The sequence below is a fragment of the Sinocyclocheilus anshuiensis genome, unplaced genomic scaffold (genome assembly GCF_001515605.1).
Source record: "Sinocyclocheilus anshuiensis isolate Anshui unplaced genomic scaffold, SAMN03320099.WGS_v1.1 scaffold329, whole genome shotgun sequence".
Taxonomy (NCBI): domain Eukaryota; kingdom Metazoa; phylum Chordata; class Actinopteri; order Cypriniformes; family Cyprinidae; genus Sinocyclocheilus; species Sinocyclocheilus anshuiensis.
This window is the reverse complement of record NW_015540881.1, coordinates 346,310-359,858: the sequence shown is the minus strand read 5'-3', so window position 1 is coordinate 359,858 and position 13,549 is coordinate 346,310. Positions and strand designations below refer to the sequence as shown.

The 13,549-nt window shown below is 37.1% G+C and overlaps 1 protein-coding gene across 4 annotated transcripts in view; it reads left to right on the top strand.

The window, feature by feature from the left end:
* Positions 1-13,549, top strand: part of LOC107688439 (vasoactive intestinal polypeptide receptor-like) — a 44,442-nt gene that overhangs the window by 24,168 nt on the left and 6,725 nt on the right. For all 4 annotated transcript variants that reach the window (XM_016486105.1, XM_016486104.1, XM_016486106.1 and 1 more), the window contains 4 exons: positions 1,080-1,184; positions 10,717-10,823; positions 11,898-11,995; positions 12,849-12,981. In XM_016486105.1, coding sequence (XP_016341591.1) covers positions 1,080-1,184; positions 10,717-10,823; positions 11,898-11,995; positions 12,849-12,981 — 443 coding nt within the window. The remainder of the gene's footprint in view (positions 1-1,079; positions 1,185-10,716; positions 10,824-11,897; positions 11,996-12,848; positions 12,982-13,549) is intronic.

Below are 13,549 nucleotides of genomic sequence, written 5' to 3'. Positions count from 1 at the left end.
CCCCCCCCTCAGCCATGGGCTCCTATAATCGTCACCACCTTTCACCTCACTAGCGACGGCCCTGCCTGTTGGGCATGTACTGTACCTCATTAAACCAAAACACTGCCTATTCCAGCCTAATCTAATATTGATTTTGTTCTGACAAAGCAATTACAAAAGCTGGTTAGCTGTGAGTTTAAAGTCTGATTATCTCTGGGCTAGTGTTTCAAGGTTGTGTGTTGTCATTTGTGTTTCTTGTGATTTAAATCTCAATCACAGGTCTCACCTTAGACCAATATGCAAATTGGTTTCTCAAACTGTGAGATTAACTTTGATAAAGCACTCTCCCATGGCATTGTGTATGATTGGTTTTTCTTTGTCATGTAGGCCAGTCTGTTATAAAATCTTTTATATCAGTTGGATTTAAAAATTTTCAGAGACGTTGAATTAAGTTATAGTTCACAAAATCATATGGTGTAAACCACTTTTAAATAGAAAGGAAAATTCTATTATCTAAATGCATGTTATTGTTCTCATTGTGAATGATACATTCATACAAATGTTTCTTTTATTAAAGTTTGTTTTGAATCAAAATGTAATGATTCGATCTTCCAGCAAAATCACAGATAACTCTCTGACATATGCTGGACTTCTCCAAATATTTGGTATGCTTAAACCAGACCCTTTCTTACAATTGACTTCAAGCTCTCTATATCAGATATGCCTTCATCCAGTCAACAACTGATGGATAGATGGATTTATTTTTCTATTGTCTGTTTCTTTTGGATGTTTGTCATAATACGAAAGAAGAGATCGGTCACTACTTATGTTACATCACAACTTAATTTTTTTATTTATTGTATCCTACAAAATCAGACGAACATGTCTGTGTCTGTTGGTACTGTGTGAATTGGCCTTAAGAGGATGTAATGAACGTTTGATGTGTCAAGAGCCAAAATAATTGTATAGGCCTGTATCAACTGATTAAAGAGACAATCTAGATTTCATCACCAATTACAGCATGATTAGATGCCTGTATCTTTTCAGATATCTTATCAGTATTTTATCTCCTAATCAGTTTTCCTTCACTTTTTTTAAAGGTTGCAAAGGTGAATGGGATCTAGCATGCTGGCCATCAGCTAGGATTGGGGAGTTGGTCACCATCCCCTGTCCGAATTACTTCAGCCATGTCAGTGATCAGAGAGGTATGTCAATAACTTCTTCAATACATAAGAAGATGCTAAATGTTTTCTAATACACCTGGTTTTCTCCTTGTGTTTTCACTGTACTCCACTTCTAATATTCTTGATAAAGTCTTTTAAAGTCACTATATTCAACAGTCTCTGTGGGGACTTACTTTAAGAGAAAGCAAATGTCCTCACTACTGAATTAGCATCATAACCAATGTCACATTGTTCACAAAGCCTTCTTCTGATTAGTCTTTGATAACTCTTGTCTGTGCTATTGGGACCTGCTGCTGTAATTTAGCAGAAACATTGACACACGAACTGTATTCATGAGACTTTCTCTGGGAAGAGCCTCATGGGCCAATAATTTGCTGAGAACTCATGACCGCTGTAATTTATTCAAACGAGGAAAGCCATGGGTAACTTTGAATACTGTTTAGTAAGCCTTTTGTGGTTGTGTTTGGCTAATCAGGATTAGCTTTATATTTAGCAACTTAACATGAAATCAAGGAAGCTGTGCTTGTTATGGATGCTAAGTAGCAGACATGACTTTATATATTCATATAAAGTGGGGGTTGTTTCATTCAGTGATTTCATTCATACATACGTTGCTGTATGAGTGAATGTCCATTTGAGTCCTTGACTTGCTGATGTACTATTTGCTGACTGCCTAATAACTAAACTGCTTTCAGCATAATATTACTAGCTTGCAGTCATCTGGATCACTGCTGACCTCTCTGTTCTGTTAGACTGTCCAATGGACCTGTCAATCATACAGACCTTTGATGGACAGCTTTAAACATGAGCACTCATATCATGCCAGATGTCATTAAAATGAAGCCTTACCCTGATTTATTTTAGTGTATGTAACCATCTAGAGAATTGAAAAAATGGCCTTTTGTCATAAAGTTAATGTATCAGCTTTTATTTTCATATTTTCTGTAATAATTTTCATTTTGATTTGACTCAACCTCTTAAATTTCCCCTTTCCCCCTCAAGTACACAGAGGAGTAAAAGGAGTCATTTTTTACTTTAAATTTTTGATAGTTTGTAGGAACTGAGGACTGACTATGGCAGTTAAGTTTGACACAAGAAAGCCAATGAAAGTATGTCATGAGGTTGGGTTGCTCAACAATCATGAAATTGTAAGTGAAAATGACTGTGTGGATCAATAAGGTTTTCAAAGTGATCCTACTTTAAAAGCAGCAGTGGCATCCATGTAATGTAGGGTCCATTTCTGTAATGACATGTCATTGTGGAAAATACAGCACTTTTGGTTGAGCTCCAAAAAGTAGCTGTGACACATTGACTTTCTTTTATAGAAAGTGTCTGCGTTTTTTCTTTATATGATCTCCATATGGACAATACAGAATTTGAATTTATTTATTTGCATGTCCTTCCGCTTTCTGTCAGAATTTCAGCTTTGATTTACGACCATAATTTTCATCCTATGAACTGTTTACACACATCTAATGGCTTCCAGGTCATATCTGTGTCTTGCTGAAAGGGGCATGCCTTTCCTGTGAAACTCTGAGTGCTCTGAGAGAGTGCTTTCTGGAAGAAATCCAAAACATGTATTGAGGGATTTAGATTGTACAGGGTGAAATGCAGTGGATTTATCTTCCTCATGTGCTTGTGGAGTTCATGCCTTTGGTGAGCTGTGATACAGGCCAGATGTGATTGGGAAAAGACCTGCATATATTAGATTGGTGGTGGGCCGACTTGATCATGTGATGGGAAAAAACTGATAACTAACTGAGTGGGAATGTTGAGTTGGATTTTAGGGGAGACAAAGACATATATAACAAACGTGTTGATGGAACAATTTATGAACCAGAGGGAAGAACAAAGGACATGCACGGACCCAGTAGACACAAAAATCCTCATTAATTTATAGCGAACAGATTGAGGCTTTCTGGACCAATCAAAGGAAAGATTTGTTTTCCTTAGCACCGATTCCCAGAAACGCTTCATGTTTATTGCCCAGAAAGAGTATTTAAAAGATATTCAACAGTGAATGTTGATGATTTTAGCTAGAATTGTTTTATCAGGGTTCCCACAGTACGCACTAGTGTTTACGCTGCATTAGGGATCGCTGCGATCATGCTGATTTCAACAGAACTATGCGAAAGTTATGCAACAGTAAGTTGGATTGGATTGCTTTTGGAAAGCCAGTTTGCTGTATTCACGGCTTTTAATGGATTGCACATCAAAGCTTTCTATATTGTGTAGTCTCCTTCTTGTCTGTTTGTAGCCCAACCAGATGTATAGCGGCCCTTAAAATGACGTTATCCACACTATTTGTGGTATATAACAAAATATCAAACAAAGTGCCATTTATTTTTAGAAAAAATATGGTTTAATTACACCTATCAAGCAAAATATTTAATATATTTTGTGTGTAGAAATATCAGTTTATGGCTCTTTACTAATGGCAGTGATGCTTTGTGTAATCAAGCCTGAAGATTAAATCTGACTCCCGGTATTCCAGCTGTTCCTGTATTATCCAGCAGGAGTAAAATTCGTTCCTTGAAGCTTAATCTGTCCAGTGGTAGTATCAGATTATAGATTCAAAAGAATCTACCAGGTCTTGTGTTATGGACTAATCAAGAAGCAATTCATTTTTATAGGAGCATGGAAAGGAAAACAAGCGTTACGAAACTTGGCATCACACAGATCCAGGGACATGTCATAAATTTATTTTGGGTGGAGCTTCTAGTGTCCTAACACATGTGAACTTTTTACCCAGGAGCTTTACAGCAAACATACAGTCATTAATCTTCTCAACTGTTCAGAGTGGTTTCTTTGCTCATAACTTCACTTTCATGCTTCAGTCAAACATACTGTCAATAGCGCAGTGACCTCATGATCACACCTCATGTAAATGTTCAGAAAGTAAAGTTTACCAAGCCAAAACTGTTCAATGTTACTTTTCATGCTTGCAAGCAAAGGTAAACACACCTTAAAGGAAAGTTCCAGGTTCCGAAATGTGTGTCCTGTTGATTAACACACACACACACACACACACACACACAAATGCTGAATCTGGGCTACAGTGAGTCACAATAGAAGTGAATGGGGGCAATCTGATTTTATTTATAAAATAGTTATTGATAAATTTAATTAGAATAATTTTTATTCAAATTTGAAGGGTTTAGTCATTTTTTATGTGCTTTTGTCATTTTATTCATTTTTAATATTGCTATATAGTTTTGTATATATAATATACATTATCTATTATATATTTCTATATAATATTTATATTTATTTCAGTTTTTCATTAAAATTATTAATTTAATTATGGTAGTTTTTAATTAGTAGTTTTAGTACTTCAATTTTAACTTCAGCTTAAAAATAATTTCAGTTATTAGCCAATGCAACATTTCTAAGTTTTTCATCTAATATTTATATTTCAGCTTTATTCCAAATATCAAAAACAATTGAATAGTTTTTATAGTTTTAGGTTCAGTTAAAAATAAAAACCCTGAGAATTACACATTAAAATACTTTTTCAAAACTTTAGAGACAAGACAAATATTATGTGCTAAAATTATTTTATTGTAAAATTTGTGTTTTCTTTCTATTATGACTTCATCACATGACAACACAACACTATAAACCTTAAAACCCCAAACCGAGCTTTACAGCTCAAAGAATACACTACTTTTAATAAAATAATTAAATTCAGCTTCACATTTCTGCTTTTAAACCACCCAAAAATTGGCCCCATTCACTTCTATTGTAAGTACCTCAATGTAACCTCCTTTTTTAACAAAACAAGGGAGGAAACTGAACTATTTTTGGAGGAGTTCCACAAATGCTGTTGATTGAGCTTAACTTGTATTGAACCCCGAATACTGCTTTAATTACCCACATTCTTGCGACTTCTCACAGACAGCAGTTCCACTATCAGAGCCGCTGTCATAATACGTCAAGCAGCTTGTGTTTGAAAGAGAAGGACACACCTACGCACCCACCTTCATTGCAGAAAGCTGCTGTAATAACACTTTGCTCAAAGAACTTTAACAAAAGCCCAGTCTGATTCATGTTTATACAAGTCATGCTACTATCAACACTTGTTCAAGGACCAAAACTTTACCAGAACCTGAACCCCCATCCTCTCTCTTCAGGCTGGAGGGAATCTTGCGTAAATTCTCACAGGGGCGAGCTTTAACCTGAGGCCCAGCGAGTATCTCTGCATGCTTAGATGCAGAAGACCTATTCAAAGGCATGCTCTGAAATAACATAACAGCGGGTTGATTAGCTCCTGTTCGGTTCACATCTTCATACATGGCACTGACAATGCCCATTGTCTTGTTTTTCGGGATGATGAAAGCATTCTTCTGACAATCCCTCATTGAAAACAAATCCAGACTCTAGCAGCAGTAGCTTATCTGTCCTGGTGCTTGAGATTACACAAACAATGTCTTGTGTTTTTTTGAATGCAAAAACATACTGAATGACAGTGCTTTCGTCAATTATTTGAATTTTAAAAAATTGAGTCATCGAAGGATTTTGTGGTCTGTGGATGCTATTATGAGTTGAGTAGGAGCAGTTTGTACTTGAGTGTATTTGACTATTATCTGTTTGTTAGTTAGCACTAGTTCATGTTTTATGTATTCCTGTTACAGGTTCTCTGAATGTCCTCAATCCTCACTTTGTCTAAATGTAGATTTTTCACTCTCAGAAGTAAACATCATCAGCTACACATACTGCTGGCACAGTGATAATGAGGTTTTCAAGCCGTCCCATCTGAGCGAGATGATCACCGCCACAACTTGCCAAACGCATATTAAACGTTCCAAAATTTTGTCTATGTTTTGCATTGATGTATTTGCCGTCTTGCTTCCCACAGAGCCGTTTTAATTGGATGTGGGGCTGGTATTTAACTTCAGAAATGATCAAAATAAGCTTCTCTGTTCATGCAAACATGTTTAAAGGTCGTGGTGTACAGATGGAATGGGGTTCTGTTGGTGCTCATTCATGTACACATTCATTTTGAAATCTTTGATGCAGTTTTATTGCTTTTAGAATGGTCTGTCAATTAATCATTGAAACTAGGTTAAAAAAAAGAAGATGAAAAAATCTGATTCCCTATTCGTATTTAAATTCCACTATACAAAATGCTACTTATTAGAGGCTTTTGTGGTTAGTTGCTAGCGGATTTTGTGACATTTCGTTTCAAGCATTCTGGTCTAATTAATGTACAGTAGATTTACATCAATCCCTGTATGCTGTTGTGTTTCACTGTCCGTAAGTAGAGCCTGTTGTGTTCTCTAGAGGTTTATGCCTAGCCTACCTTCTTTTATGCCCTTACGTTCCCCAAAGTTGACAAGGTTTCTACAAATGAGAGTAACATTTTCAGGGGTGAAGAAGTTAATGTTTTATTCATGACTCATCTCTCTAATTGTGAGGCAAATCATCCTCTGAGAATCTGTTTGAGAAAAATACAACCAGTCACTAACCGTATATTAAAATAGCATTTCATTTCATTGATAGTAAACAGAATATTTCCAAAATGCCGAGTGAGACATCTGCATGACATTTTAATACTAGGTTAAGGCAGAGACAATTTTATAATCCTTGCCTCGTAATACTGGGAATATTTAGGGAGGTGGTGTTTTTTAAAATTCCATTCCTTTCTATTCATCTTCTGTTGTGACATCAACCCTCAAAATACCTGGCCTCAAGTGTATGGCAGAAAGGTCATGAATTTGATAAGCGTGACATGGACATTACATGTAGTGCAGAAAAGTGAGAGGAGGATCTAAAGGGTCATTATGGGAACGTCATAATGTGTCCAGTGAGTAAAAGGATTTCCCAGCTGGTATTTCAGGCAGCGATAAGACAGACAGGAATACATCCGTTATTTTTTCTCCTCCACTTTGCAGAGAATGATTACCTGATGATGAGCTTGTCTACTCTTTACTTCACAAAAACAGACTGGGTGCAGAAATCAGCCCCATTCAGTTTGAAGTCCTCCAGGCCTGAGAGGATTCTCAAGCCAATGAGCGTTTAGCACAGTAATCAGTCGCTGAAATCTGCTTTCACAAATTGCAAGGAAAACGTTCCAAAAAAATGTCAGATAATTCTGCTAAAATGAATTAGATCACAAAATTTTGTTGCAATATGCAAAAAACAAGATAAGACTAAGCAGTACCGCCGCTCCCTATACGCAGAGTACACAGTTTGCGTAGGGCCCCAGTCAGTACCGTTTCTAGGCATAGGCAAACTAGGTGGTCGCCTAGGGCGCCACCAGCAGGAGGGGGCACCAATGGGCACACGTACTGGCACTACATTTTAGCAGGGTTGTGATAAAGAGTGGCATGGCCAGCCAGAAATATGATTGCCACCCCCACTGGATCCCCCAACATCATTGGGCTAGAGTACTGTCAATCTGACAATGCCTGTCTGCCATTGGATCAGAGTGATGTCAATTGCTGCCGGATTGTTGCATGCAAAGTTTGCATTTGGAGCGCTCAACAACATCATTAGATCTATGGGTTCTGCCAGTGCTTTGGCAAAGTAACGTGTTTTTTTTTTTTTTTTTTTAGTTTTGAAATAAAGCTAAGTTCAAAGACCAATTTTAAATATTGGTACAGTAAAAAAGTGCAAAACATTTGCATTTTGTTAAAGGGGTCCTATTATGCTCTTTTACAAAGTCTTGATTTTGTTTTGGGGGTGTACTAGAACAGGCTCTCATACTAGGTTGTTCGAAAAACAACACCTCTCTCCCCAGTCTGGCTCGAATAGTTCCTGTATCAAATGAAGGCCCGCCTTCTGAAATACGAAATGTGCTGTGATTGGTTAGCTGGGCCAGTGTGTGTTGTGATTGGCAGCACTCGGAAAATCACTCGGGCACTTCCGGGCACTCACCCGGAAAATATGCGTTGTAGTCCAAACGATTCGTTTGTTGTAGTTTTTGAAAAGTGATTTCTGTTAAATAAAATATCTCCTTTTGAACTGGACTTTGAGCTTTGTAAATTTGCAGATCTTTTTTGTGCTCAAACAGCAACATTACAGACAGTATTTGTGGCAGTCGAGAAAGGCAGTATTTGTGGCAGTCGAGAAATCACGCTGCAAAATTGGTCCAAAGGCTGTGCTTTTTTGCACCAATGCATTGTTAAAGGATCAGTGTGGTGTGTGTAATATTCACATATAAAAATGTAATGGCCAATTAAAACAATTTTGGTATAGTAACATTCACTAAATCACAAGATCAATACATCCTATATTAAATTGCTTTGTTGAATTTAGCGCATCCTTACAGAAATGTTGAAATGCTGAATTAATTAATTCACTACTAACAGCACTTAATGTAAGCAGCGTCATACACATAGAGAGCAGAGCGTCACGTCATTTAAAGGGGAAGTTCACGCGTCAGTGAGTAACAAAGGAATAAGTAGCTGGAGTCTGATTACTTTTATGTGACTGATCAAGCTTTTTTATGTAGTTTGGGGTAACAAAGTTTTTTATAGGTTTGACTGAAATAATAATGAAAAAATGGACACTTTAAATCAACATTTCAAACAACAACAAAAAAAAACACATAAAGACAAAAAGTAGTCATTGATAATATCTAAACATGTATCCAAATTCAAATGTAATAACATTTATTGGGGTGGGCGGGCGCCAATTTGGATTTCGCCTAGGGCGTCAAAATGGCTAGAAACGGCCCTGGCCCCAATTCCCGGGGGGGCACCATCCCAGTTGCTCAAAAAAAAAACTTTTGTTCTATAATAATATTAACATATGCATATACATAAATACACATATAAACATGAATATATATACATAATTAGGTTATAAAAAACACATTTTACGGTGAACGCAGTAGGCAGTAGGCTAAGCACACGTGACGCGCCCGCATCCGCGCTCGCCCTCACCTCATGTTTGCGGCTGACTGCAAATGATCATAATGGACAACTATGCCCAGAAAAAAGACATCAGCAGTCTGGCACAGAGAAAAGAACAAATAAAAAAGCCCAAGATTAAGCCCGTGCATCCCTTTCAGGTAGTTACGTTCATAATCCTGTGGAACTTTTTTGGCTGTTGATGTTAATAATGTTTATTAACGCTAATTAATGTTTTAATTATCATATGATTGAATTATCATTGATGACTTCGCCTCCAGAAAAAGCAGGAGTGTGTCTTTGTAAATTTTGAAATTTGGAATGCTCCAGCAGATCAGTGTTGATTTTCGGAGTGTCTATTTACACTAAGTGCAATGGCCCGCCTTGTTGGCAGAAGCTATTTACACTAATTCTGCCCACCTACGTGTGATTGGGATAGTCAACACTACAAAAGACTATCAGCAAGCTACAGCTTCAGTGGCGTAGATGGTAAAGCGTGTGCTGTAGTTGTTTTGACGCAATCGACCCGAGTTCGAATCTGCCTTTTGCCGAACTTTTTTTCCCTCCCTTTTCAAATCTCTTATCGCATCAGAAAGGCATTTATTTTCAATAAAAATGAAGGAAATAATAGAAAAGTTGAAAATAATGTATCGGGTAGGGTTAGGGTATGTGTAGGGAGGGCTTTATTGTCCCAATAAGGTGGCATCCATTTTTTAATTTGAATTAAAATGATAATTTATACTCAATACGTTATTATTGCATACTGTTTTATAATTTACTACAATACTGAGGTGCAGATAATTGCCACTATTTGCAATAAGTAGTATAAATAGCATTTTGTCATAGTGTAAATGGAATCTATAGCTAGCCTATTTGCACTTGGTGCCAATTCGATTCGATCCAATATCGATTATTTTGGGTATATATCAGGTACAGTCCATGCCAAATTTTCTCAAGGAAAAAAATGTCAACTAATTCTGTAAAATATTTAGCAAAATACCCCTCTCTATAGTTTATTTTTCTGGCTGACTAATGAGTTTATGGTCACCAAATATGTTTTTCTGAGGTAAATGTGACGTTACGTGACATTGTTTGTTTACAAGCCATTATATTGATGTCTTTGTGCGGCTGAAACACAGATTGAGCTGTTACATGAGAATGGATACGGATTGTAAAGTTATACTCTTTCTTTCCAAAACGGCATTCCATATTTAATCTTTTAAAAAAACTTATTTAATGTATTATTTTTTTTTTGCTGTAGAGCTACAATTGTAATTTGTAAATAATACAATTTAATTACAATTTATTTATTTATTTACTTTTATGTTTTATTAAAGTTCTATTTTGACCCCTGTAGTAGGTGTTTTTTTTATTTCCATAATATTTGGGGGAGGGGCACAACAATTCTGCTTAGGGCACCCATTTGGCCAGCAGCGGCCCTGAGACTAAGACGTTCCATGTTTTCCAGTGAATGTAGATATAAGTAATTTCCTGTTGATTAATTTATTGGCCGCTTGAGATCCATGAAGTGCTTATTTCCTTTGCTTGTTTTGCAGTAATCGCCAGCCTCCTCTTTGGCTGTGTGTTTTAAGTGTGCCTGAGTAGCAGTGATTATTGGAGGAATGAGGCTGTGGTTTAACACTCTTCATTTCTCTATGTTTTGACCTACGTATTCATTGTCCTTTTGCCCTTTGCAGGAAACATATCGAAGAGCTGTACTGCCAATGGCTGGACAGAAATAAACCCAGTTGTCGTTGCATATAACTGTGGCTATGACCCCAATATCACAGAGGATGGAAATATGGTATTTTTGTATTTTTCACAAAATCTCTTTTGGCATTTAATAACTACTGTCAGAATTTACTAAAGACAGTAAAAAATTAGCAATGAAAAGGCATAGACAGTTGTTTTTGTGGCCGACCTTAATGAATGTGCATTTGTAGGAGTTTCTATTTCGGATGCAAAATTTACGGGAGGAGAGTATTAATAAATTATGCAGCGTGATTTATTACGGTGTGCGCTTGTCAGTTTACTGGTCGCCATGTATTAACCCATTCTGCTCTTGACTTAGCTGTGATAGTTGCTAATTTGCACTGCTTTTGGTAGACTGCATTAGTCATTATGGAATGATTATCTGGCTGCATCTGTGTTCTTTAATTTGCACTTTCTACTCCCGTCAGCACTATTATGGTATTGCAGTTTTAGGCTAATTTGCCCTGTTTAGTTAAAATGGTTAGTTAAAAAATAATTTAAGCAATATCACATGAGCAACAGCATACTGTTGTTCTTCCGTAATAACGGCCTTGCAGATATTTTCAGACTAAAATTTAAAATTGAGTTACTCACAATTTAGACACAATATAAAGTTAATATTATCTTAATATTACAAATCTGTTACAAAGCAGAAGCTGCTCTAATCGGTTGAGTAAATGATTCAATGACTCACTCATAAAGACAGTGGCTGCATCCGAAATTGCACACTTTCTGAGAAGGTCTTTCTTTTGAATAATTAGTTACTTGGCCACTGTTTAAAAAAGTATGTTCTATATGTGTGCAGTATCCAGACATACTACTAATAATGTAAACATACTACATTTGTCATGTTGTCATTGTAACATGACCTACCAGTATCAGTTGCGTCACTTGTTTAGTTTCTGGATGAATCCGTTTTAAACGAATCGGTTGAATAAATCAATAAAGAGAGTCTCTTGCCACCACCTACTGGTGTATTGTAAATCTAATCAAAGTAAGCGTAATTAAAATATTCAAAACAAACCAAGACTGAATTTGTAGTTCTGATTCCAGTTCTACATAATCATCATTAGTGTGTTTCTGAGTTTAGTCATTAGTCAGTCATTCACTCTTTCTTTCCTTGTAGGGTGAATTCCTGGGCTCTGTGAGAATTGGATACACTATTGGTCACACTGTGTCTCTTATATCCCTCATCATCGCCATCATCATTCTGTGCTTTTTCAGGTAAGTCCTCCATACAACTCAAAACATACCATTGACTTGTGTTATAGAACAGGACCTTGGCTCTTTATAGCTTTTGCTTTTCTCACATAGAAGAAACTCCCAAATAACTCCCATTTGATAGTTTTGTTGTCCTCAGTGAATGCCCACATTTTATGTGATTGATTCAGCTGTGATCTAGCAGCGAATCAATGTTCTGCTAAATCATACTGGTGTCAAGCCAGATGACCTTGTTCAAAATGGCCCGTTTTATATCACATTTAACAATGTGCATTGCGAAAGAGCACAGATTCAGGCGTTTGATAGGGTTATACACAGAATCCGTTATTGCACAACCTCTCAAACAAAATGGCTTAGTAGTTTGTAACCTCTAACATGCAGCTTTGCCGTGCACAAGCTTCTCAGTAGTAAATTACCCACAGTGGATGTTCCCCTCAGTGACCTCAGAGGTCAAGCCACATCTCAAGTGTATTGAAAAGCTTCCTCTTTTGGCTTGCACTTAGTTAAACAGGAACACAGATCTTGAGAGTCTTTATATATCACACACAGCATATGAGTTGCCTATGCCTCTTTGAAGGGTATAGAAGACAAGCACAGAAGACAGAAAGAGTGGCTCTCATCTCAACATGAACAGCATATATGAATGAACAACACTGTATGCACACTCTCTTGAGTGTAGATAGCAATATGTATGGAAATGTAATGAATTGCCTTGTCGTGCACATGTGATTATAATGCATTGTCGATATACAGTATATGCAGAGCCTATTATGCAGCACGTGGTTTATTGCATTTTTGCGTATCATTTATTATGATAAAACAACTTATTGTGTCTCTTTTTATCTTTACTGCTAAGAAAACTCTACTGCACAAGGAACTACATCCATATTCACCTGTTCATGTCCTTTATACTGAAGGCTGTGGCTGTAATTATGAAGGATGTAGTCCTGTATGAGGTGGAGGAACCTGATGACTGCTACTATGGATCTGTAAGTGCTGCAGCCTGCGATTAAGTAAGGATAATGTACAGTCAGTGGGTATAATTGTGATAATGACTGGCTGACTGTACATTTATGCCAATTATTTTATGTCTACTTACTTAATCTTACCTATACTTTATATTACCTTAAAGGGGTCATAGGATGCTACAGGCACTTTTACAAGTTGTTTGAACTGAAATGTGTGTTGGCAGTGTGTGTACACAACCACCCTATAATGATAAAAATCCACCCAGTGTTTTTTTTTTTATCTGGTTAAATGTTTTCCCCTTTCTCAAATCGAGCCGAGCTCAGATGCCTGTCTGTGTGACGTCACAAAAACAGGCCCCTCCCACGATAGTTTGATTGACAGTAGCGTTTCAGCACAGACTGGACTGGCGTCTTACCTCAGACCCACCCTGAGTGAGCTGTCATCAGTCCGCCTTTGTTTCACCGCCGGAGCAGATGTAGACAAGAATGACTCCTAAGCGATTGAGGTGTTCTGTTGTTGGATGTAATAATGAACATAGCAGTCGTCATTTACTCCCGACATCTGAGCCGCTGAACTTGCAGTGGATTA